The following is a 25,894-nucleotide window of genomic DNA, read 5'->3' as shown; positions in this document are numbered from 1 at the left end:
ACTAAGGGGTGAGTGAAGTTCTGACACATGAAATGCTGAAGATGAAAGCAAGGTTTCGCTTGGATGAATAAAATTTGCACCAAGGTGAGAAACACTCTTAACTCTACATATCACATTTAGAGACAATAAATGTATGGGGCAAAGAGATAGTGGGTCGGGACATAGCTCCATTTGTCAAGTCGAGGCTGAACTGCAACCACAGATTTGACAACAGAGATACAAGAAGTCAGCAGAAATGGGGAAAAGCATTCTATAAGGACCCACTGGCTGTATAAGGAGCACCGTGTATCTTTTCTTCTCATTTGTAAAACGATGTATGACACACCCTGTGTATCAGTAAAATTGTAATAAGAATTCATCATTCATTCATTGCTCTGGAGGCCAGGGTGTTAGACATTCACCAGCAGCAGCACACCCGCCAAGTTCTAGGGGACGCCTCCCCTTGGTCATACATTTTCGTGAATTTTGAAACAATATGGTATTTCTGCATTCTTTCTCTAAATAGGGTTGCAAAAAATAAAAAATAAAATAGGGTTTCAAAATTGCACGTATGGGGTCTGGCCACGGGAGACCTGCATCGGCCTCCAAGGGAAGGTTCTCAGGGGGCTGCAAACAGCAGGCAAAGCGGTGACGATGGAGGTTGCAGAGTGGTGAGGAGCGAGGGGGGACCAGCAGGTGGGCGGCCGCGCCCTGCACCCAGCGGGAGGCCACCTAGGAGGCCGGGGATTTGCTCACGACGGAAGGTAAGGAGGCTTTTGCAGAGAGAAGGTAGGGAAGGAAGCAGAGGCGCCGAGGGGACCGACCTCAGCCCCCGAAGGCAGCCCCAGGTCCCGCCCCAGACCCCGCCTCACCTTCTCGTAGTATCGGATCTCGTACTCGGTGCCGTTAGCCCCCGGGGCTCCGGCGGGGACGGGCTCCCGCCACGACAGGGACACGCTCTGGGGCTCCACTCGGTCCCTGCGGATCTCATCCTCCTCCCAGGGCGCTGAAAGTAAGGAAGGCGGGGGGGTCTCCGCGGGATCCCACCGCTGGATGCCACCGCGGGACAGGGGCAGGGGCAGGGGCAGGGGCAGGGGGCTGGAAGGGCGGGGCCAAGGGGCGGGGCTGCGGACAGGGGCGGGGCCAAGGAGCGGGGCTGCGGACGGGGGCGGGGCCAAGGGGCGGGGCTGCAGGCAGGGGGCGGGCCCAAGGGGCGGGGCTGCGGGCAGGGGCGGGGCCAGGGCGGAGCGTGTGGGTAGGGGCGGGGCCGAGGGGCGGGGTATGCACGCGAGGGGCGGGGCGTGCGTGTGGTGGGCGGGGCCAGAGGCTCCTGGGGCGTGGCCTCCGCTGTCCAGTCCTGAAACCGGAGGCAAGGGAGGCTGCTCACCCCCCAGCTCTCAGCTCGCCCTGTTTCTGCTTCTGGGAGGAGGGGGGGGACGCGGGCAAGCCACCTGCTGCCTGCCCACCCCCTGCCCTCCAGCAGCCCTAGTGGCGGCTGGTTCTAACTCTCCAGGTTCTTTCTACACTTTCTGTGGTTTGGAGACATTAAAGAGTACAGGAGGCAGATAAACAACCTCCTTAGCTCTTCTAACAGTCTGGTCAAGAGGCAATACACTGGACGCACTAGGGACCGCAGGAAACTACCTCGTCATAATAGAGACCATATATGAAAAGCCACAATGAACATGCTCAAAGGTGGTAAACTGAAAGCCTTCCCTTGAAGATCAGGACCGAGGCAAGGATGTCCACGCTTGCACTTCTATTTAACATAGTACCGAAGTCCTAGCCAGAGAGCTTCGGCAAGAGAAAGAAACCAAAGGCACTGAGATTGGAAAGAAAGAAGTAAAGTTATTTCAGTCCGCGGGTGACATAATCTTGTACATAGAGAAAATCCATAATCTTGTATGTAGAGAAAATCCTAAGAATTCCACAAAAGCACTGTTAGAAATAAGTGAATACAGCAAAGTTGCAGGATACAAAGCCAACACGCAAAAATCAGTGGTGTTTCCACACACTAACAATGAATGATCTGAAAAGGAAATGAAAAAAAAATCTCGCTTATAATTGCAGCAAAAAGAATAAAATACTTAGGAATAAACTACACAAAAAATGAGCAAACATTGCTGAAAGAAATTAAAGAAGAATAAATGGAAAGACATCGTGTTTATGGAGTGGAACACTTAATATTGTTACAATATCCTTGCTACCCAAAATGACCTACAAATTCAGTTCAGGTCCTATCAAAACCTCAAAGGTGTTTTCTGCAGAAATAGAAAAGAAATCCTAAAATTCATATAGAAAATCAAAGGACTATGAATAGCACTATGATCTTGAGAAAGAAAAACAAGGCTAGAGGCCTTGCACTTTTTGACTTCAAAAACATTGCAAGGCCACCATAATCAAAACAGTTTGTCACTGTGTATTAAAACAGAAATACAGACCAACTGAACAGGTTAGAGAGCCCAGAAATGAGCCTTCACATATACAGTCAAATGATTTTTGATAAGAGTGCCAAGCCTACAGTGGGGAAAGGACATTCTTTTTAAGAAACCATGCTGGGAAAACTGATTATCCACATGCAAGAGAATGAAGTGGACCCTTACCTCACACCACATATAAAATCTAGAATGAAATGAATTATAGACCTAAATGTACAACCTGTAACTATAAAAGTCCTAGAACAAGAAAATAAGTAAAATTTGTCATATAGAAAATGAGAGGGGCGCCTGGGTGGTTGAGTGCCTGCCTTTGGCTTAGGGCGTGGTCCTGGGGTCCTGGGACCCAGTCCCACCTCGGGTTCCCTGCAGGGAGCCTGATTCTCCCTCTACCTGTGTCTCTGCCTCTCTGTGTGTCTCTCATGAATAGATAAAATCTATAAATAAATAAATAAATAAATAAATAAATAAATAAATAAATCTATCTCCTGGAGAAAATATAGAGGGGTACCTGGGTGACTCAGTCAGTTAAGAGTCTGACTTTTTTTTAAGATTTATTTATTTATTTTAGAGGGAGAGTGAGAGAGCGAGAGCAAGTGGAGAGGCAGAGGGTGAGGTGGGGAGAAGGAGAGAGAGAGAGAATCCCCAACCAGACTCCCTGCTAAGCTCAGAGCCCTGATGCAGGACTCAGTCTCACAACCCTGAGATCATGACCTGAAGCAAAATCAAGAGTCGGACACTCAACTGACTGAGCCACTCAGGTGCCCCTGTGTCCAAATTTTGAACTCAGGTCTTGATCTCAGGGTCATGAGTTCAAGTCCTGTGCTGAGCTCCGGGCCAGACTTGGAGCCTACTTAAAATAAAATAAAAAAAATATTTATGGGGCACCTAAATTGCTCAGTCAGTTACACATCTGACTCCTGATTTCTGCTCAGGTCATGAAACTGCTCAGTGGGCAGTCTGCTTCCCCCCTCCCTCTGTCCCACTGCTGAGTATATATCCCAAGAAAATGAAATCACTACCTTAAAGAGATATGTTCACTCTCATGTTCATTGTAGTATCATTCACAAGAGCCAAGATATGGAAATTACTTCAGTATCTGCTGATGGATGAATGTATAAAGAAAAGAAAATGATATGTGCAAAAAAAAAATGCTATTCAGCCATAAAAAAAAAAAGAAAGAAATCCTGCCATCATCAAGAACATGGATGAACCTTGAGGGCATTATGCTAAGTGAAATAAGAAAGACAGAGACAAATACTGCATGGTTTCACTTATATGTGGAATCTAAAAATAAAACCAAACTCATAGAAACAGAGAGTAGATTGGTGGCTGCCGAGGGCTAGGGGCTGGGAGAAATGGGAGATATTGGTCAAAGGGCACAAACTTCCAGTTAGAAGATGAGTAAGTTCTAAGGATCTAATAATGTACAGCAGGGTGACTCGAGTCAACAGTACTCTATTGTATAATTGAAAATTGCTAAGAGAGATCTTAAATGCTTTCACCACACACACACACACACACACACACACGGTAACTACAAGAGGTGATGGATGTGTTAACTGTTTCATGGTAGTTATTCTACAATATATACACATACTGAATCATCTCACATGGTACACCATGAACACTAACAAGTTATGTGTCAATTATATCTCTATAAAGCTGGAGAAAAAAAAGAAAATGTGATATAGGCATACAACGGAATATCATTCAGCAAAAAAAAAAAAGAATAAAAAAAAGAAAGAAAGAAAGAAAGAAAGAAAGAAAGAAAGAAAGAAAGAAATCCTGTCACAGGCTAGGACATAAATGAACTTGGAGGACATGAAGCCAAATGAAATAAGCCAGTCACAAAAAGACAAATACTGCATGACTCCACTTATATGAGGTATCTAAAGTAATTAAGCTTAGAGGGGATCCCTGGGTGGCTCAGCAGTTTGGCACCTGCCTTTGGCCCAGGGTGCGATCCTGGTGACCCGGGATCGAATCCCACGTCGGGCTCCCTGCATGGAGCCTGTTTCTCCCTCTGCCTGTGTCTCTGCCTCTCTCTATGTCTATCACAAATAAATAAATCTTTTTAAAATGTTTTAAAAATAAAATAATTAAGCTTAGAAACAGAAAATAGAATGGTGGTTTCCAGGGGCCCCGGGGGGAAGAGGGCGAAGAGATGTTTTTGTTCAACAGGTACAGAGTATGAGTTTTGCAAGATGAAAGAGTTCAGAGGTCTGTTGCACAATGATGTGCATATAGGTAACACTACTGCATACTATACACTTAAAAATGGTAAAGTTGGTAAATTGTATATATTTCTTTCCCCAACAATAAAAAAAAATATTGGTGCCTGGGTCACACAACCCAAAACAATTAAATCATCTTTGTAGAGGGGGACTCACGCATTAGCATCTTTTTCTTTTTAATCTTCTCAGTGATTCTGATGTGCAGATAGCATTGAGAATCATTAGTCTAGATAATGTTGGATGGACAGTACTTTAAAAAAAGGTAATAATGCCTGATCTAAGGCAAGGACTGCCAAGTTACTGGGAGGTAAGATCATAGCCTCCTTTTAGGTGTGTTGAGCAGAGGGGTTTCCAAGAGAAAATACTGGATAGGTGGTTTGGGGGCTCACAAAAGCCATCTGGGAGTGAGATGGAGATCCAAGAGCCATCACAAGGTGATGGGATGAAGCTGCCCAGGAGGACGCAGAGAAAGAGAAGCTTTTAGGAAACAAGAATTTAATTTAAGAGTCAAGTAAAGGAGAAGGAGCTCAAAAATGAGGAGCCAGAGAGGTAGCAGGAAAACCAGGAGCAAATGAGATCACAGAAGCCCATGGAGGAGAGCATCTAGGAAGGTTCCCTTCTGACTCTTCCGGTTATTAGCTAGTGGTCCATGAGCAAGAGTCTCTGTTTCCTCACATGTAGAATGGAAAGAATAATGATTTTCCTAGGCTCACTATGAGAATTTTATGAAGTAATGTATATGAAGAGCTTAGGTTGGCAAGCTCTCTTCCAAGAGAAGCCCATGGTTGGCAGTGTCATATGCTGAGAAGAGACAGGGTAAGACTCTGATTCAAAGTGTCCTCTGGGTTTAACAATGTGGAGGCTCCTGGTGACTTTAGGGGATTGAGGGAAGCAGATACCAGGTGGCAACAGGGCAAGGAAGTGGAGACAGGGCATATACAACTCACTCTTTGAAAAGTGCATGAATATGGCTTCTAGTTTTAAATGGTAACCATCTAGCAGCCTCCACCTCCAGTCTCTCCCAAATTCCGATTAAAACAAAGGTACAGAAACAGTTGGAAACCCAGAACACCACCATAAACTAGTCTTGACAGCTGATTGCCAGAATTGGGGGTGGGGGGGGTAGAGTGGCATGTCTCCACCTAGGAGAAAGCCAGTGCAACCAGATTGAAAGTGCAATTGTAGTGAGCCCCCAGGCTATGCTGCCCACAGAGTGACACTGCCTCCCATCCTAAAAATAACTTGAAAGACCTTTTATCCCTCTTCCCACTGTCTGACCCTTAAAAAAAAGGCAAGGTCTTTGTCAACTGGACAATGCTCAGCCATCACTCTCCTGCATGGTTGCTCTGGAGGAAAAGTGTCCTTCCTCTATCCCCTAGGAGGGTCTCTAAGCCTAAGTCCACCTGGAGATGGTAGCTCTCAGAAAAGACGTGAGTCCAAGGTGGGAGGAGTGAGGAGGCATCCGAGGAGGAGGCACAGCCCCCTGCAGATACAGATGGACAGCCCAGGTAGGAAGAGGCTAGGAACGTCATTTTTCTTTGGAACTGCATCTGTTGAAAGCATCAGATGGCCAGTGTACAGAGGCAGGAGAAGGTTCCATTTCAACCCCACAGAGATACGTTAGATGAAAGCCTGATCAATCCTGAGGATGGAGCTGAAAACCGAGCCCAAGCACCTGCTCTCCTGCTGCAGGTCAATGATGAAACTCGGCCAGCGCCCAAGAGGGACCAAGAGCACAGCAGACGCTACCAGAAAACTATCCAACAGCCACGTCCCCCCACCCTGCCTGTGGAGCCCAATGTTTGATTTGGGGTCTACTGTCTCCCCCCGATGTAACTCGAGTTCATTCTGATCATCCTAAGATAATCTGTGCGCACTCATGTCCTGTGCCAATGGTTGGGGTCGGGCTCGTAACCCAGGTCTGGCCAACCACAAGGGGAAGTCAGCAAAGGGGAGGACAGATTCTGGGAAAGGTTTCTTGCTCTTTAAATAATACCTACAGAGAAGAAACAGTTCTTTTTCTGCGCTGGAGGGTGAGGATGTGATGTCTGCTGCATCCAACTTGCCACCTTAAAGGAGCCCGGCTAACGTGATAAGGATGGTGCAGTAGGAAGACAGAAAGAACCTGGATCCTTGAGGACCCTGAGGAGCTGCTGGAGTAGCCATGGTCTACCTCCACCCTTGGGTAAGCTAAGAAATAATTTTTAGGAGCGCCTGGGTGGCTCAGCCAACTGTCTAACTCTTGATTTCGGCTCAGGTCATGATCTCAGGGTCATGAGACTGAGCCCCATGTGGGGCTCTGCGCTCAGCATGGAGCCTGCCTGGATTCTCTCCCTCTCCCTCTGCCCCTCCCCTTGCTCTCTCTAGCTCTCTCTCTCTTAATAAATAAATAAAATCTTTCTTAAAGGGCAGCCCAGGTGGCTCAGCGGTTTAGCACTGCCTTCAGCCTAGGGTGTAGATCCTGGGGACCCGGGATAGAGTCCCACATCCAGCTCCTATATGGAGCCTGCTTCTCCCTCTGCCTGTGTCTCTGTCTCTCTCTCTCATGAATAAATAAAATTTTAAAAAATCTTTTTTAAAAATCACTTTTAGTTAAACATCAGCTGGATTGAGGTTTATTTTACTTGCAGCTGAAAGCCTTACAAACCAACCCAGAGGACAATTCACACATTGGGTTTTTTTGTTTTGTTTGTTTGGTTGTTTTTTGTTTTTGTTTTTGTTTTTGTTTTTGTTTTTGTTTTTGTTTTTTTGGCAAACACCAGCTATCTCCTTGTTTAAGAACAAGGAAACAGAAAACACCAAGAAATCGGGCTCATGAGAAAAAGCTTTCAGAATAAATGAACAGTAAAGTTATTCTGAAGCTCCAGGACGAGCAGCTTCTTCAGAAGGATTTAGTGTGATGGAGAAACAAGTGAGCCAACTGTCTCGCATCTGCAAGGAGATGAGAGAAACCCCAGTTCCACGAAGTGGGGGCAGAAGGCCATGAAGGGACAACAGGGAGAGAGGAAAAAGAGGATGGGGTCAGGTAAAAGTGAAGAGGATGAGAGAGGCCCGTGGGGAAGCTACATGTGCATTAGCAAAACTGAAACATTTAAAAGAAAATGCACCGTAAACAGAAGGAATTTTGACAGACTCACACTCAGGATGAGAACATCAAGTAGACAAGAAGAAGGCAAGAGGATTGTTTATATTTAACTTCTACATGCAGAAAGCTGGGGGGAAACTGCAGTACGAAAACAATACATTACTTTAAAGTAGCCATAAAATAATTAAAATATTTACCCTATCTTGCACAACAAAGAGGAACTCAGTGGTTCTTTTAAAAAAGGAAAAGCTGTACAAACCTCTTTCCCTTGAGCGTGGAGCAGTAAAATAGAAACAAAATAAAAGAAAATAATCCAGAAATTAAAAACACATCCTCTAAAATGAATTCAGGCAAACACTAGAAGAAGAACATAGGTCTAAATCTTCATGCCCTTGAACCAGACAGTGGTTTCTGAGATAGGAAACCAAAGGCACAGGCGACTCAAGACTTACATTTTATCAAAATGTAAAACTCAGAGGTTCAAAAGACACTACTCGGGATCCCTGGGTGGCGCAGCAGGTTAGCGCCTGCCTTTGGCCCAGGGGCGATCCTGGAGACCCGGGATCAAATCCCACGTCGGGCTCCCGGTGCATGGAGCCTGCTTCTCCCTCTGCCTATGTCTCTGTCTCTCTTTGTGTGTGTGACTATCATAAATAAATAAAAATTTTTAAAAAAAGAAAATGAACATTCTTGGGCAGCCCAGGTGGCTCAGTGGTTTAGCACCTGCCTTCGGCTCAGGGTGTGATCCTGGAGACCCAGGATCGAATTCCGTGTATCGGGCTCCCTGCATGGAGCCTGCTTCTCCCTCTGCCTATGTCTCTGCCTCTGTGTGTGTGTGTGTGTGTGTGACTATCATAAATAAATAAAAAATAAAATAAAATAAAGACACTACTCAAAGTGAAAGACAGGTGTCTGGCAGAGGTATGACTGGGGGGTTAGGCAAGAATGGGGAAAGGTGGGCAAAAGGTACAGATGTCCAGTTATAAAATAAATAAGTCCTAGGGGTGCAATGTACAGTATGTGACTCTAGTTAACGGCACCATGCTGTGGGGCGCCTGGGTGGCTCAGTCGGCAAAGCATCTGCCTTTGGCTCAGGTTATGATCCTGGGGTCCTGGGGTGGAGCCCCACTTCTCAGGCTCCCTGCACAGTGAGGAGCCTGTCTCCCTCGCCCTGCTTGTACTCCCCCTTCCCCTCTCAAATAAATAAATCTTTTTTAAAAATACCATGTTGTATATCTGAAAGTTGCTAAGAGAGTAGACCCTAAAAGTTCTCATCACAATAAATGTGTAACTACGTGTGGTGATGGAAGTTAACTAGACGTCCCGTGGTGATCATTTTGCAACATATACAAATATCAAATCATTATGTTGCACCCAAAAGGAATATTATATGTCAATTATATCTCAAATGTTTAAAAAAGTGACTGGTAATCCACAGAGTAGGAGAAAGATTTTGTAAAGCATGTATCTGGCAAGGGTGGTTATGTGTTGCTGCATTGTGTCCCCCTCCTCCAAAAAAAAAAAAAAAGAAGATTGAAGTCCCAGCCCCTCTAGAATGTGACTTCCTCTGGAAATCGGGTCTTCTCGATAATCAAGTTGAAATCAGGTCGCTCAAGTGGGCCCTAATCCAATAAGATGATGTCCTTCTGAAAAGGGGAGATTTGGACACAGAGATGGGCACTCATAGAGGGGAGACAGTATGAAGACACACAGGGAGGGGAGGCCATGTGACTGGAAGATGGATCTGCACGCCAAGGAAGGGCAAGGACTGCCAGCAAACACCGGAGGCTAGAAGCAAGGACGGATCCTCCCCTAGAGCACCCAGAGAGGGCACGGCCCTGCTGACACCCTGACTTCAGTTCCCAGCTTCCAGAAGTGTGACACAATACATTTCTTTTGCTTTAAGCCATCTAATGTTTGGTACTTTGTTACAGCAGTCCTAGAAAACTAATACAAAGGCCAAATATCCAGAAAATAAATATTTTAAAAAGAGCTCATAACTCAATGACAAAAAAGAAAACCCAGTACATGAAAAGAGGTTCAACATCACTTAGTCATTAAAGAAATGCAAATCTAGGGGCACCTGGGTGGCTCAGTCGGTGAAGCATCTGCCTTGGGCCTTCGGCCTTCGGCCTTCCGCCTTCAGCTCAGGTCATGATCTCAGGGTCCTGGGATCAAGACCCCCTATTGGGCTCCCTGCTCAGTGGAGCCTGCCCCTCCCTCTCCCTCTGCCCCTCCCTCTCCTTGTGCACTCTTTCTCAAATAAATAAAAAAAAAAGAAATGCAAATCCAAGCCACAGTGAGATCCCACTTCACACCCACTAGGATGGCTGTAATCAACAAAAACAAAAACCAGTTTCAGTGATGATGTTGAGAGACTGGAACCCTTGCACGTTGCTGGCGGGAATGTCAGATGGTGCAGCTGCCTTGGAAAATGGTTTGGCAATTCCTCAAAAAGTTCGTCGGTTTCTCAAAAAAAAAAAAAGATAAAAAGCTTCTCTAAGGGGTAGTGGAAAGAGAGGTGGGTGGGGGGTTGGGGTGACTGGGTGACGGGCGCTGAGAGGGGCACTTGATGGGATGAGCACTGGGTGATATGCTATATGTTGGCAAATTGAACTCCAAAAACATAAAAAAAAAGCTACTCTATGTTTTAGTCAGCTCAGGCGACCATAATGAGACACTACAGACTCCATGGCATAAGCAAAAAAATGAATTTTTTTTGCACAGTTCTAGAGGCTAGAACTTGCAGATCAAGAGGTCTACAGATTCATATCCATAGTCTCCTGGGAAGGGTTTTCCCCCTGACCTGCAAACAACCGTTTCTTGCTGTGTCCTCTCTTGGCTATCCTCTCATGTACACACACACAGAGAGCAAGGGAGCTCTGGTGTCTCTTTCTCTTCTGTAAGGACACCAGTCCTATGGGATTAGGGCCCCATCCTTACCATCTCATTGACCTTACTTCCCTAACAGTCCCATCTCCAAATACAGTCACATTGGGGGTTAGGGTTTCAACCTATGAATTTGGAGGAGACACAACTCACTGTATAACATCACAGGACCTAGCAATTTCACTCCTACATATATACTCAAGAGAACTGAAAACATGTATCTACGGAAACGTGTACATGCAATTCATAGCAGCCTTATTCATAATAGCCAAAAGGTAGAAAAACTGCCCATATGCTGATGACTGGATAAACAAACTGGTATACAATGGAATATTGCTCACCCATATAAGGGGAGGATGTACTGATGCACGTTACAACATGGATAAACCTTGAAAACATGCTAAACAAACCAAAAAAGGGCAGACACAAAAGTCCACATATTGTCTAAATCTATATTTATGAAATGCCCAGAATAGACAAACCTATAGAGACAGAAAGTAGATTAGCAGTCACTAGAGGTGCCAGAGGGGTGGAAGGGCTGGGGAGTACCTATTAATGGGTTCCTTTTGGGGATGACGAGAATGTTCCGGAATTAGATGCTATGGGTTGCATAACCATGTGACTATATGAGAAAGCCCTGAACCGTACACTTTAAAAGGTATGTGAAATTGCAAGGTACATGACTAGCTCCAAAAAAAGTGACAATACTAAGGATGCAATATATTATGTGTAAAAACACATTGGATGTGACCAAAGTTATACTCAGAGGAAAATTCATAGGCTAAGCACTGAACTCTCCTAGAAAAAGACTTCAGGAAAGCAAGACAATGATATTAATGAAGGCAAAACCATAAAATAAATGAAAAAAGTACAAAACACTGGAATTAATAAATTTAAGAACTGATTCTTTGTCATAACCAGTAAAACAAACTGCCAGCAAGGATAATTACCTAAAATGAAATCTCAAGCTTACAACACGAAGAAAGGAAAAGCAGAGTTCACTGCAGATACCGAGGACAGTTTTAAAATGTACGTTTCTCGGCTACTGAATAAGAAAAAGATCATTGAAATATTTGCTACAAAAACAAAAATTAACAATACTGACTCAAGAAGTATGGACAAGATTAAGAATACCATCGAACTTTCCCCCAGAGAAGATGCAGGGCCCCAAAAGCGGTTTTGCATGCCTTCAAAGAATGATCATTATATCATGTAAACTGTTACAGAGCAGAGAAAAAGAAGAGATTTTTCCCCCGAGGCCTTTCCCAAAGCCAGCAAAACTTGGCAAATGCTAAAACTTGACAAAGAACAATAAAAGAAAGAAGAAGAAAGAAAGAAAGAAGAAAGAAAGAAAGAAAGAAAGAAAGAAAGAAAGAAAGAAAGAAAGAAGAAAGAAAGAAGAAAGAAAGAAGAAAGAAAGAAAGAAAGAAAGAAAGAAAGAAAGAAAGAAAGAAAGAACTAATCTCTCTTGTAAATGCACATGGGAAAAAATGTTAAAATATAAGCAAATTAATTCAGCAAAATATTAAAAGAATAATACATTCATATCCAGTGGGGTATAATCTAGGAATGCAAAAAGAGCTCACACTGAAAAATCCACAAGTAGGATTCATCATGCCAATAGGTCCAAGGAGAAAAAAACATGCACTTATCTTGAAAGATGCTTAAGAGGCATTTTATAAAATTAACATCCATTCCCAATTTTTTTTTAAAGTTGAGTAAAAAGTGAAAGCATTATATGGCCAAGAGGCTAAAAGCATAGGGTGCGTACTTACTAGCTGGGTGACTTTGGACAATTCGCTTGTGCTCTCAGGTCTCAAATTCATTATTTGAAAGATGATTATCATTGCATTTAAAATGAATGAATGTAGGCTTCTCCCTCTGCCTGTGTCTCTGCCTCTCTCTCTCTCTCTCTCTATCATGAATAAATAAATAAATCTGAAAAAAAAGAATTAAAAAAAATGAATGAATGTAGAAAATCATATTGCACAGTGCCCGTGCCCAACAGAGAGCAGCACTCAATCAGTGGAAGCTTAGTTTTTTATTAGTAAAATAGAAAAGCATCTCCTCAACATGATTTTTAAATCCATCTATATCAAAACAGGACTGTTAATATGAAATACCAGATAAAAATCCCATACCTTATATATTATACAAAAGGGATTTTTATAGTAGATACTTCTAGATATGGATACAGAGATAGGAAAAAATATGGAAGGATATACCCCCAAGATATTAATAGTTGTATAGCTCTGGGAAATGGGATTATGGGTGGTTTTTTTCTTTTTCTATATTGAATTTTTAAAAAATGTAAATGCAATAGCAAATGTGAAGTCACAGTAGAGATATGGTAAAAAAAAAAAACAAAAAAAAAAAAACAGAACAAAACTGTTATTCCAGAAAACCAGACCAATTGGAAATCTCTCCCAAAAGGCAGAGAAAATGGATTAAGAGCTAAAAATGATAAAGGGTGTGACAAGATTCGAGAATCAGAAAATGGATGTACAACCTCAGGCTTAGAGAGATTCTTCGAGAGATATTGGAGCTATCAGAAATTCTAGTCAAAGCAGTAACTGGAAGAAAAAAAAAGTTCTTTTCCAGGAATAAAAGCTGTGTGCAGATCAGAAAGTTTTACTACGAACCAGCCAAACTCAGTGAAAAGAGATCGATATTGGTTACATTTTATTTCCACTAGTAGGTGAAAGAATCACACAAGCACACACGCCCAAGCACGCTACTTGCACAAGAATAAAAATCACTCTGGTCTCTGACCTCTCTGCCACCCAGCTGCCTGGAGACAGGGAAGTAGAGTCACAGAGCCACCCCGTCTCAGAGATGAAAAGACCCAGAAACCACGCGTCTCACTTCTCCTTCGTGCACAGGAAGGTGCCCCCCAGCTGGGGAAAGACAGGGGGAAAGCGAGTGTGGGGACTGGGGAAGGTGGAGCGCTAACCGAGGGTGGAGGTCTGAGTCTGGGGTCCCTATTCCAGACTCAGAAATGTGACCAGTGCCTTCTGCGGTCCCTGCACTGTGACCCTGCTGTGCCCTCTCCCCGGGACCAGAGAAGAGGGTGGCCGCTGGGCGGGGATGGAGGCTGCGGGACCCAGCCCTGTGTTCTGGGACAGGGGACGAGGAGGGACGATTCTGGTCCTCCAGGTGAAATTTTTGGACAGCGCGGGCGACAGGTTGCGGGGCGGGGCAGGGGGCTCCCCGCAGGCTGGGGAGCAGGGGTGCCCGCTGGCTCCCACAGGGCCCCCCCCCCGACCCCCCGCGACCGCTCCGGCCCAGGCGCCCCAGGCCCTCGTGTGCTCAGTCCCTCCCGGGTGCGTGGGGTGGATGGGGGGGATGGAGGGATGGGGGATGGGGATGGGGGATGGAGGATGGGGATGGGGGATGAAGGGATGGAGGGATGGGGGATGGAGGGATGGAGGGATGGAGGGATGGGGGATGGGGATGGGGGGATGGGGGATGGAGGGACGGGGGATGAAGGGATGGAGGGATGGGGGATGGAGGGATGGAGGGATGGAGGGATGGGGGATGGGGATGGGGGGATGGGGGATGGAGGGACGGGGGCCCCGCGCTCCGGGGTGTTTGCGGGGCACCTCGCCTCCCGGAGAGACGCGGGGCGGCCTTACCCCCGGGCCCGGTGGACACGGTGACCTGCGCGTACGTGGCTCCCGCGGCGGCCGCCGGGCCCGACACGCCGTTGAGCGCCGCCACCCGCACGGTGTAGCGCGCCCCGGGCCGCAGGTGGAGCAGCGTGGCGGCGCGCTCCCGCAGCCCGGCCTGGCGCGGCACGAAGGCCACCCGCGGCCCGCACGGCTCGCACGCGCCCCCCGGGCCCTCGCGGCCGCAGCGCAGGCACAGCAGCGAGTACGTGACGTCCGAGCGGCCCCCGGAGTCGGCGGGCGGCAGCCAGCGCAGCCTCAGCGCCAGCGGCGAGCGGCTCAGGCTGTACTGCAGGTCCCGCGGCGCCGACGGCGGCCCTGGGGGGGCGGGGGGGGAGGGGAGGACGAGGGGGAGGAGAGGGACGAGGGGGGGGATAGGGGGACGAGGGGGGGAGGCAAGGGGGGACAGGGAGGAGAGAGGGGAGGGAAAGGAGGAGGGAGGAGAGGGGGGAGGAGGAGGGGGAGGAAAGGGGGGAGGAGGAGGGGGAGGGGAGAGGAGGGGGAGGAGAGGGGGGAGGAGGAGGAGAAAGAAGGGAAGGGAGGAGGAGGGGGAGGGGAAAGGAGGGGGAGGAGAGGGGGGAGGAGGAGAGGGGGGAGGAGGAGGAGGGGGAGGAGGAGGGAGGGGGAGGACGAAGAGGGAGGAGGAGGAGGGGGAGGGAAGAGGAGGGGGAGGGGGGAGGAGGAGGAGGGTACCGTCAGTGGGGGGTCTGGCGGGAGGGGGCATTGTGGGGACACCGAGGGGGGAGGGGCGGGGAGAGGGACGCGGGGACCACAGGGAGGGCGGGGCCCAGGGCAGTGGGAGGAGGGTAGCAGCTTGGGGATGCAGGGCTGAGCACCAGGAGCCCCCCTCCTGGCGGGGCACAGGGCGGGAGGGGACCACCCACTCCGCCACCTGCCCTCATCCCTCCGTCGTGGGTACTCTCGTCCATCCTGGTTCTTCCACCCCGAGGCCCCGGGGCCCGAGCCCCCACCCCAGGCTCCCCTCCCTCCACCCCAGCCCGCCATCTCCATGGGGTGGCTGCCCCCCCCACCCCCCCGCCGTCGGGGACACTCACGGGTGCAGGAGGCCGAGGGCGGGTCGGTGGGCGAGCGCGCGTAGCTGTCCTGGCACACGCAGAACGTGGAGGCGTTTTCCAGGGCGCGGCTGTGCTCGGGGCACGGGGAGCAGAGCGGCCGGCGCGAGGACAGCTTGTAGAAGCCTGGGGGACAGGCTGCGGGGGGGGGGGGGGGAAGCCACGTGAGAGGGGCCCTGTCCCCCACTTCCCTGCCTGCCTCCTGTCCTGGAACTGTGCAGGGGGGGGGAAGGCTAGGAACCCACAGCCTAGGACTACAGAGCAGTCAGTAAGCACCTACTGTGTGCAGAACACTGTTTTACTCTAGTAATTCACTTACTCCTCACAACAGCCTGTGACGTATGTCCTTTATCCTCATTTTTTAAATGAGGAAATTAAGGCTCGGAGACTTGCCCAAAGTCCCACCGCCAGTAAACGGTGGGGTTCCAGCCAGAGCAGACACCATGCTGCCCCCATGCCCGTTGGGAGACAATCAGCTAAACTGTCCAGTCTTGATGTGAGGCCAGAAGAGAGGTGCCTGCAGGGGGTGTCCCCCGGCCCCCTAGGGACAGACACCCAGGCTCTCTAGCTGCACGCGCACACACTGCTGTTAGAGCCCATCCTCCCCCATGCATCGCACATCCTCAACTGACACACCCAGCTGCAGTTTGGAAGTGGAGCCAGCTGGGTGCAGGGGAATGGCAAGAAGGGGGTTCCGGTCTCGACACCCTGACACCCTCCCGGCGACTCTGCATCTCCCGCCTCACCCAGGGCACAGGTTCTGACAGCTGGTCAACCTGGGTTGGCCACGGAGCCCTACCACTTAGTTGCCGTTGGCCTCGGCAGAGAGGTTGACCTCTCCGAGCCTGGTGTGGAATTCGCACCTCAGAAGGGTTGTTGGGGGATTAAGTGAGCAAAGTGTAAGCCACTTAGCCCAGCACAGACGACAGGCACACAACAGTGGCAGTAATTACTGTTCCTCCATCGCAGGCCCGAAGTGGAAACTGCTAAACACCCACTTGAAAACCGTCGTCGCCAGCTGGGCCAGGCAGGAGTGGGGCAGCGGCTCCCCGCCCTCCTCTGGCAGTTGGGGTGGCCTCACCTTGCTCCCTGTTCCCGCCCACCCGACCTCCTTTCTAGGTTAGCAGTTTCTGGAAGGCAGGCTGCGCTCAGCCGGAGCAGACGAGGAGGAGTGGGCCGAGGGGGGCTGCGGGGCTCCATCTGGCGGAGGATGGGCAGCTTTGGGCAGGGCCTCTGAAGCCCAGGGGGCCTCGGGAGTATCTGCCTTCAGAACAGAGCCTGGGACTCATGGCCGTTGTGGTCTGGTGGCGGCAGCAGGGACTCAGGTGGCCTGGGCTCCAGTGTTAGCTCTGCTGCTCCCTATGCCTCTCTGGCCTCAAGAGGCCATCGGTCAAGTGGGGACAATAACCATGGCCCGCCAACCTCCGTTGCCAAGTCAGATCTGTTCGAGGGATCTCACTGAAGAGGGGAAAAAGGTACCAGAAGCTCCCTGTCTGCGGGCGTTTGTGACACCTGCTGTCCCAGAGCTGTGCGTCCCATCAGAGACAGCAGCGGTTATCTCTACTTTGATGGGCTCTGTTTCGAAGAGGTTTGTGTTAATGGCCAACAGACACATGAAAAGATGCTCCACATGGCCCGGCGCCCGGGAAGTACGAATCAAAGCCACAATGAGATGCCACCTCACGCCGGTCAGAGTGGCTAAAATGCACAAGTCAGGAAAGGACAGGTGTGGGCGAGGACGCAGAGAAAGGGGAGCTCTCGTGCACTGCTGGTGGGAATGCAAGCTGGGGCGGCCACCCTGGACAAGAGTTTGGAGGTTCCTCAAAAAGTTGAAAATAGAGCTACCCTACGAGCCAGCAATTGCACTTCTGGGGATTTACCCCCAAAAATACCAATGTAGGGATCCGAAGGGGCACCTGCACCCCGGTGTTCACAGCAGCAGTGTCCACAATAGCCAAGGGATGAAAGAGCCCAGATGTCCATCGACAGATAAATGGATAAAGATGTGGTCTCTCTATATATACAATGGACTACCAGTCAGCCATAAAAAAAAATGAAAATAAAAAATTAAAAAAAGTGAAATCTTGCCCTTTGCAATGACGTGGCCGGAACTAGAGGGTGTCATGTGCGCTAAGGGAAAGAGGTCAGTCAGAGAAAGACAATTATACGTGGAATTTAATACACAAAACAGAGGATCGTGGGGCGAGAGAGGGAAAAATAAGACAGAAGCAGAGAGGGAGACCAACCATTAGAGACTCTTCATCACGGGAAACAAACTGAGGGTTGCTGGAGGGGAGGGGGGTGGGGATGGGGTACTCGGGGGACGGGCATTAAGGAGGGCCCGTGATGGGATGAGCCCTGGGTGCTATACAAGCCTGAGGGATCACTGACCTCTACCTCCGAAACTAATAATACATTATATGTCCATTCATTGAATTTAAATAAAATTTAAAACAAAAAAGAAGAGGTTTGTGTCGAGGGGCAGCCTCCTGGAGCCCACCCCTCTCTCTCTTCCTAAAGGTCAACCTAGGTCAACTCCGCTGGCCCCGTCCTCCAGCGGCTTTCCTAGCAGGGGCCACAGTCTTTGCTCAGAAATGGGGAGCCCACCTTCTTCTGAGGCTGTCGCGGGGGATCCTGTGTGCCCCGTGAAGCTTAGAGAGCACACCTGCTTGGGTCACTGTGCTCCGGGGCAGTGCGACAGCGATGTGAAGACACTTGTCGCTGGACACCCTGATTCCCCGACCCCACCCCCTGGGAAACCCCCAGTCTTGTATGTGCCTGGGAGACGGAAACGAAAGAGAGAAACAAGAGGGAGACCACGGTCGTTCTACCCCCTCTACTCCCCAGGCCCCCCCCCATAGCCACGCTAAGCTTTTCCTCTCTCGACTCTGGGTCTTGCCCTATAATGCCTGATGCTCCTTCTCTTGTTCTCTTGAAGTCCTCCCTGGCATCCTCCCTGGCTCCGTGCTCCCCACGGCAGAGCTGACACTGCCATTACAAGTGGCTTTTGTCTAGTCTCAGCTTAAATCAGAAGCGGGACTGGGGTCCTGTGTGTGTGTGTGTGTGTGTGTGTGATTGTGTGTGTGTGATTGCGTGATCACCCACAATGTGTATCCCACCTCACCCCACCCCGACCCTGATCCATTCACTGAGTGATTTTTTTAGCATCTACTGTGAGCCAGGTGCTCTGGAGCTGGAGTCTGTAAGACAGATCAGGATCCTACTCACCGCTGGGCCAGATGCCCTCCTCCCACCTCACCGGGAGAAGAAAGGCTGTCAGTTGGTAATTCCCTCAAGGTCAGCCCATCGAACCCACAAACCTCCATCTACACCCACTTTCCCCCTCCTGCTCCCTTCTAGGCCTAGAGGAGGGGATGAGCCACCTCGCGTTGAAGGCCTCCAGCCCCTCCTCTTCACTCTGGGTCCTGCCCCGTGTCCTCCACCCAGACTATGTCCCATCAGTCATATGGCTCCTCATTCTCACATCACTCCTTCTCTACCAGCTCTTCCCAGGGACAGAACAAGGGAGCGGGGCAGGAAAAGCGGCCCGGTGAGGGTGTAGACACTAAGGGCATTATCTATAGAGTATAGAAAACCAATAAAACATGGCCTCATCTTTATCAGCAACAAGCATCAGCAAGGCTAAACCATGTCAGTAATAAAATACACCCCTCGGGCCAGGCTGCTCTCACCGCACCCCACTTGGTACCCCACTGGCTCCTTCCCTCAGCAGATAAACAAGGCTCCTACTTGCAGTCAAAACCTCTCTCAACGCAGCGTCCTCTTCTCCCCTTCCAAACCCAGCCTCCAGGACCTGTGGACATTCCCTGACCGTAGCTCCACATCTTCCTTCACCCCAACCTACGCAGCCTGGTCTCTCTGTCTCTCTGTCTCTCTGTCTCTCTCTCTCCATTACTCAACAGAAACTGCTTTTGACAGGGCCACCAAACAGACACGGTCCACACCTCGCCCCACCTGGGTGCTCACCAACACCGGAAGCTGTTCCCTCCTGGACCCTTCCTTCTCCCTGGGCTGCCACCAAATCACCGTCTCCTGGATCTTCTCCAACCTCTGATTCTCCCTCAAAGACCTTTTCTATGGGCTTCCATTCTTCTACAGCCCCTTAAATCCTGCTGTTGTGCAGGATCTCATCATTGGCCCTCTTGCTTCTTACCTCACCTTGGCCTGTCCCAACCATACCCACAGCTTCAAGTAGCACCTGTCTCTCTGCTGCTGCGCTCCAGACTCCCTTTCCAGCTACCTCCACTTGAACGCACCATCAGTTCCATGTCCATCAGTGTCCCGTGTCCTCTACCTCAGTGAATGATCCTCTGTCCATTCAGTCCTCTAGAAGCATACAAATCAAAAAAGACTCTTCTGTCCTCCCGTGTCACATGGTCACCAAGTGCTGTGTATGTGCCTCATTATCACATCCGTCCTCATGTCTCAATGATCTCTGCTACTGCCTTCCTTCGGACCTTGTGCCCTTTCTCCTGGACTACTGTAGCATCTTGTTCTGGCCTTTAATCCTCAAGTGATCTTTTGAAAATATATATCTGAACATTTCAGATCCCTGGGCACCTGGGCGGCTCAGTCGGTTAAGCGTCTGCCTTCGGCTCAAGTCATGATCTTGGGTCTTGGGATTGAGCCCCACATCGGGCTCCCTGCTCAGCGGGGAGTCTGCTTCTCCTTCTCTCTCTCCCTCTGCCCACCCCCCTGTTTGTGCTCTCTCTCTCATGCTCATTCTTTCTCCCCCAAATAAATAATTTTTTAAAAATTAACATGTCGGATCCCTGCTTCAAATCCTCCACACTGGTCTACAGCATAAAGTCTAAGCTCTTTATCCTAATGTTCAAGGCCCTTCAATGTATATACCTGCCCCTCTCTAGCCCCATCACTCCTCACACCCCCAAATGCCCTCTGCTCCCATAGCCCCAATCATGCTACATTCTCTCCTGCCTCCATGTTTCTGTAGACAACCTCTTAGGTAAGGATGCTTTTAGCTGCCTGGAAGAAAGGCCTTCTCATCATCTCTCTCCACCCTTAAAGTTGGCTTCTCCCTTCTCCAGGTTTCCTCAACTCTCTGTTGGTAGGGATCACACTCTATGGTGTGTGATCAGCCAGTACCCTTCCACTGGGCACCTACCATATCCTGTTTTGGACAGTGAGGCTGCTGAGACCAATACAACCATTGCCTGAGGCCAGTTCCTAGTCCAGTGCTGGAAACACAAACACACCTAAGTAGATCACTGCACGCCATGGGGTGAGTGCAGGAATAGAGGTTGCAGTCAACTACACCTCAGTTAAAAAAAAAAAAAAAAAGCAAGAAGTAGAGGTTGCAATGGGTGCTGGAGAGCAGAAGTGGATCCTAACCCCACTTGGAGGGTTCAGGAAGGTTCATGCCTCCAAGTCCCTTACTAATCCACAGGTTCCCCCAAGGAAGGAGACGGTGACATCATCTAAATACATATAACAAACCCTCCTAAACTAAATGCATTTGGTAAGTTCTCAATTCATATTGAATGGATGATTGAACAAAGGAAAGAGTAAGTTTAGTCATTTCCCCCTGTCTCCCCACCACTCTATTAATCCCTCCATGAGATTATTTATCACCTTGTTGTGATTTTTAAGTTTTTACATTTTTTCATCTGTAGAGCTTCTGAAGACTTGAGACTATGCCTGACTCATTTCTTTTGTCGGCACTTAGAAAAGGATGCAGCTTAGAAGAAGCATCCCTTGGTCTTTCTACATTCAGGGCACACATCCACGCCCCATCTGTACCCTCAGTCCTCAGAGCCCCAGATAGGGGGTGGGAGGAAGGAGAGGTCTGGTCCTGGTGCCCACACAGAACTTAGACCCCAATAGACCCCCCACTAAGGGGTCTCTCTCAGGTGACACAGTGACTCATGGTGCAGAGAGTCGGGTGGGATCTTAGTGGTCATCTAGTGCAACCTCTGGACTCTGCAGCTCAAGGACCCCCCCTGCCAGCCTCTGACCCGCATACCGCCAGTGAAAGGGCACCCACCGTTTATAAGGGGAGCAATCCCACCTGCCCATAGCCGGTGGAGGCGGGCTGCTCTAGCCTTCTTCCTCACGCCTAAGGAGGTGGCGCCATGTAATAGAAAGACCTTGACACTTGGGCAAATCCGGATTCAAACCCTGATTCCCCATTTACTAACTTTGCGAGTGAGGTGTTAATGTCTCTGAGCCTCAGTTTCCTCACCTGTGAAATAGGGATCCAGGTGATTGACTTTATTGCCGAGAATAAATGAGAGATCCTTTGTAAGGTGCTTATGGCAGTGCCCGAAATGCAAGCCCCTAAGGCCCCCTTAGGTGGAGTCACAGTCACCTCCTGGGAACTTCACCTAGTGGTCCCAGCTGGATTCCCCTCCCCGCCCAGAGCCCCGCGGGAGGTCAGGACTCCCGCTCCACCCCGCAGCCCCTCCATCCGCTCCCCCTCCTGCCTCCTTTGTCCAGGGCATACTCGCCCCGATTGTCACCGTGCACGCTAGGCTCCCACGCACTCCCCCGCCATTGCCACCTGCACGCTAGGCTCCCACGCCCCCCTCCACGATTGCCACCTGCACGCTAGGCTCCCACGCCCCCCCCCCGCGATTGCCACCTGAACGCTAGGCTCCCACACCCCCCCCCCGCGATTGTCACCTGCACGCTAGGCTCCCACGCCCCCCTCCACGATTGCCACCTGCACGCTAGGCTCCCACGCCCCCCTCCACGATTGCCACCTGAACGCTAGGCTCCCACGCCCCCCCCCCCGCGATTGCCACCTGAACGCTAGGCTCCGGCGCCCCCCAGCCCCCCGCGCGTCAGCCCGCCCAATACCTTCACAGATGTCACCACGTTCCTGGAATCCCGCACTGCAGCTGCAGCGGCCCACGGGCACCAGCCACTCACCGTCGGCGCCACAGTGCATGCGCGGGGGGCTGCCCGGCTCGCCTTCCGAGTGCGCCACGCACGTTCCCGTCACCTCCACCAGCGTGGAGAAGGCGCTCTCGGCCGCGGTGGCTGGGAACGCCGCCAGGCCCCGCACCGTGGCGCGGCACTGCTTGTAGTAGACGCGCACCGAGACCAGCGCCACGCACGCGCCCACGTCCTGGAAGGCCAAGTGGAAACCCCGCCGGCTGAGCGGACCGACCTCGCGCACCTCGGTGTTCAGCTTCATCTTGCGCTCGCCCAGGTCGCCCTGCGTGAAGCTCTCGTCCGCCGCGATTGTGTCGATCTTGCGGGCCCGGCTGCCCCCGGGGCGAGGCCGCCCGCGGCCCAGGTCGGCCTCTGTCTCCAGGTAGTACACGTTGAAAGTCTCCTTGCAGGTGCCGGCGGCGCCCGGGATGCTGCTGCAGTCGCGCAGCGTGAACTGCAGCTCCACGAAGATGCGCTGCCCGCGGCCGCGGCTGATCCAGCCCGTTTGCAACCAGTTGTCCTGGTTGGGCTCCAGCACGTTGCACACCTGATACGTGCGGATGGGACGGTCATGCTCGTCCACGCCGCTGATCTCCTCCCACTGGGGAGGAGAACAAAGATGTGGGAAACTCAGAGCCAAGGCGCCCCCAGGAGGCCGGGCCCTGGAGGTGACTAAAGCCGAAAAGCCCCTTCCCCATCACCTGGCATGCTCCCTCCCCCCAGCCTCCGCCCCTGAAATTATAAGATGCAGAGCTGGGAGGAACGTTGGAGACAACCGAGTCCAATCCTTAATTTTATAGCTGGGGAAACTGAGGCTCCAGAGAGAGAGAGAGAGTGGTTTGACCGGATATGAACGTCGAGGTAGCAGCAGAGCTGGGAATGGTGCCTGAAGTCTCCTGGCTCTCAACCAGGTGCCCACTCAGGGACCGGGCTGCAGTCACATAGCCACATCTCCCCACCCCCACTCCTAGTTTTCAAGCCTCTTTTAGGATTTTAAATATTGCTCGTTCTATCCGTCCATCAGTCAACACTGCTTGGAGGATCTACTAACTGCAAGGCACTGCCCAGCGTTGGCTCATCTAGATGACACGTTTCTGTTGCTAGACACAGCCAGGTTCCCCCTCGCTATCTTTTTCTTTTCTTTTCTTCTGGGACTGACCAAAGACTCAACATTTTCTTATAGGCCACCCTGGCTTGAAGCCAGTGCTGCTGCAGACCATGTGCCTTGGGGAGCATTTTGTTCTGCTGTAACCACAAGGAGCCGAAGGATCTGGATCCCAGACCACCAGAAGATTCCTGGGACAGAGCGGGAAAGGCTACACTTACCCCGTTACTTGGCAGTGCAGTCCAGCCCAGCTCAGCCTGGGAAGCTTTGGAATCCAGGAGGACGACTAGGGAAAGGAGGGACAGAGATGTCAGAAAGCCAGAAGGTCAGGAAGGTGGGAGGGACCCCTGTGTGAGTTTACTGTAAGTTTGCTGAGGGGACAGAGGCAAGTTATTCCCAGTCCATACCTTCCCATGAGGGGGTGGGGCACAAAGTAGCTCAAGTCCAGAGAGAAGCAGCCACAAGAATTAGGGAAGGACCCTGTAGTAGTTTCTTGTAGCTGCTATAACACATTATCATACATTCAGTGGCTTCAAATAACAGTAGCTTACAGTTTGGAGGTCAAGAGGTTGGAAATCAGTTTCACTGATCTAAAGTCGGGGTGTCAGAGGGGAGAATCTATTTCCATTAGAATTTTTCAGCTTCTAGAAACCACCTAGACTCCTTGGCTTGCGGCCCCCTCCTCCACCGTCAAGGTGCTTCTCTCCAATCTCCTTCTGTGATCAAGTTGCCTTCTCCTCTGGCTCTGACTCTTCCTGCATCCCTCTTATAGGGACTGTTGTGATTACATCGGGACTATCCAAATAACCCAGGATCATCTCTGTCTCAGGATCCCTACCCACATCTGCAAAGTCTTTTGCCATTTAGAATAACATTCACAGGTTCTGGGGATTAGGATGTGGACATATTTGGGGAGTCATTATTCAGCCTGCCACCGAATTCATGGAAGCACTCTAAGATTGGCCCTAAGATGGGGGGAGGTAGTGGTGTCAGTGAGTCCCCCTCCTGCTTTCCCAGGCTCCCTAAATTATAACTGAGCATCAAGAAGAGGGGAAAACGTGAGCGTATTACAGGATTTCTGCATACATCCTGAATTTGTTCATACCCAGGGGCCCTTCTAAGGTCTGAAGACCAGGGAGGGGATCCCTGGGTGGCTTAGCGGTTTAGCCCTGCCTTTGGCCCGGGGCGTGATCCTGGAGATCCAGGATCGAGTCCCGCATTGGGGTCCCTGCATGGAGCCTGCTTCTCCCCCTGCCTGTGTCTCTGCCTCTGTGTGTGTGTGTGTGTCTCATGAATAAATAAATAAAATCTTTTAAAAAAATGAAGTCACCAGGGATGGAAGAGACTTGAACCTCTTTAGTTGGACTCCCAGGGGCCGGGCAAACGAGTGGAGAGACTCTGCCAGCACAGCAGCAGGTGAAATAAAAATCTCTTCCCTCCTCTGCTGTCAGTATTGGGTCCCAAAGCAGTCCCAGTCTGGACCGCCCGGCTGCAGATCAGAGACAGCAGCCCAGGCTATCCTGAAGTCTTGGAAGATTACAAAGCTGGAGCCTTCAAGGAGGGGGGTGGGGCTCCAAGGTGAGGGTCTCTAAGAGGCTTGGCTCCAGAGGCATCGGCCGACAGCTTCCCGACTGGGGTATAACTGATAGCACATCGCAATTGCATATTGGAGAGCATCAGAGATCCGCCCCCCCCGCCCCCCCCCCCAATCAGCGCCTGAGATCCCGGCTCCTCGGGGTTCTGCACCTGGAAGTGACGCCGCTGGATTCGGCTGAGTGTGCAGCTCCCCCAAATCCACGACCGGAGGCCGGACGCGGGCAGCGGGGCCGCCGCGTGGGAGCGCGTCGGCTCCGGAGTCAGCACTGCGGACAGCTCCCGGCCCCGCCGCGCCCCCCGCCGCGCCCCCCGGCACGCCCCCGCCCGCGCTCCGCTCCCTCCGCTCGCCCCGCACTCCGACCTCACCTGCACGGCTCGGGCTCCCCCGCGCTCACCCCCGCCCCCACGCCCCCCACCTGCAGCCGCTCAGCCCGTCCGCCTCTCCGGCCCCTGCACCGCCGCCTCTGGCTCCCCCGGCTCCCGGGCTGCTGCTTCCCCAGCCCCATCTCCCCAATGCTCCCCCCTTTTCCTTTGCTCCGCTACCTTTTTCTCTGTCTCTTGAGCTCTTCGCTGCCCGCTTGCTTCAAACCCCAATGCGGACTCCAGTCTCTCTCTCCGACTCCTTCCCGCCGAGCCCCAGTTCTCAGCCCCTTATCATCCGGCATCCCAAGCTCCAAGAACAGCCACCCGCGTCCTCACCTTCCTCGGCCGTCCCGGGCCTCCCCGGTCCCAAAAGCAACGCCAGACAGAGAGGCATCAGGCAGCCGAGCAGGCGCAGCGGCCGCGCGCCGGCGCCGGTCTCCATGGTCCGCAGCCCGAGCTGTCAGTGCGGCGGCGGCTCGAGCCGCGCCAGCCCCAGCGCCGCGGAGCTGCGCCCCCAGACCCCGGCGCCTGCCGGGGGCGGGATCT

General features: G+C 51.1%; 1 protein-coding gene across 4 annotated transcripts in view; it reads right to left on the bottom strand.

Moving 5' to 3' along the window:
• Positions 1 to 25,853, bottom strand: part of EPHA10 (EPH receptor A10) — a 41,664-nt gene extending 15,811 nt beyond the window's left edge. For 2 of the 4 annotated variants that reach the window (XR_013350263.1, XR_013350264.1), the window contains exons 1-6: positions 25,685 to 25,853; positions 23,611 to 23,675; positions 22,207 to 22,885; positions 15,349 to 15,504; positions 14,261 to 14,611; positions 852 to 985 (exon numbers count right to left, since the gene is read on the bottom strand). Coding sequence is in view for 2 of the 4 variants with exons in the window: in XM_077844703.1 (XP_077700829.1) it covers positions 852 to 985; positions 14,261 to 14,611; positions 15,349 to 15,504; positions 22,207 to 22,885; positions 23,611 to 23,675; positions 25,685 to 25,790 (1,491 nt within the window). In the remaining 2 variants the exon portion in view is untranslated. The remainder of the gene's footprint in view (positions 1 to 851; positions 986 to 14,260; positions 14,612 to 15,348; positions 15,505 to 22,206; positions 22,886 to 23,610; positions 23,676 to 25,684) is intronic. The other 2 variants (XM_077844703.1, XM_077844702.1) reach the window with 2 other exon arrangements.
• Positions 25,854 to 25,894: the final 41 nt, after the last annotated feature.

The sequence above is a fragment of the Canis aureus genome, chromosome 13 (genome assembly GCF_053574225.1).
Source record: "Canis aureus isolate CA01 chromosome 13, VMU_Caureus_v.1.0, whole genome shotgun sequence".
Lineage (NCBI taxonomy): Eukaryota > Metazoa > Chordata > Mammalia > Carnivora > Canidae > Canis > Canis aureus.
This window is presented reverse-complemented; position numbering and strand designations above follow the sequence as displayed.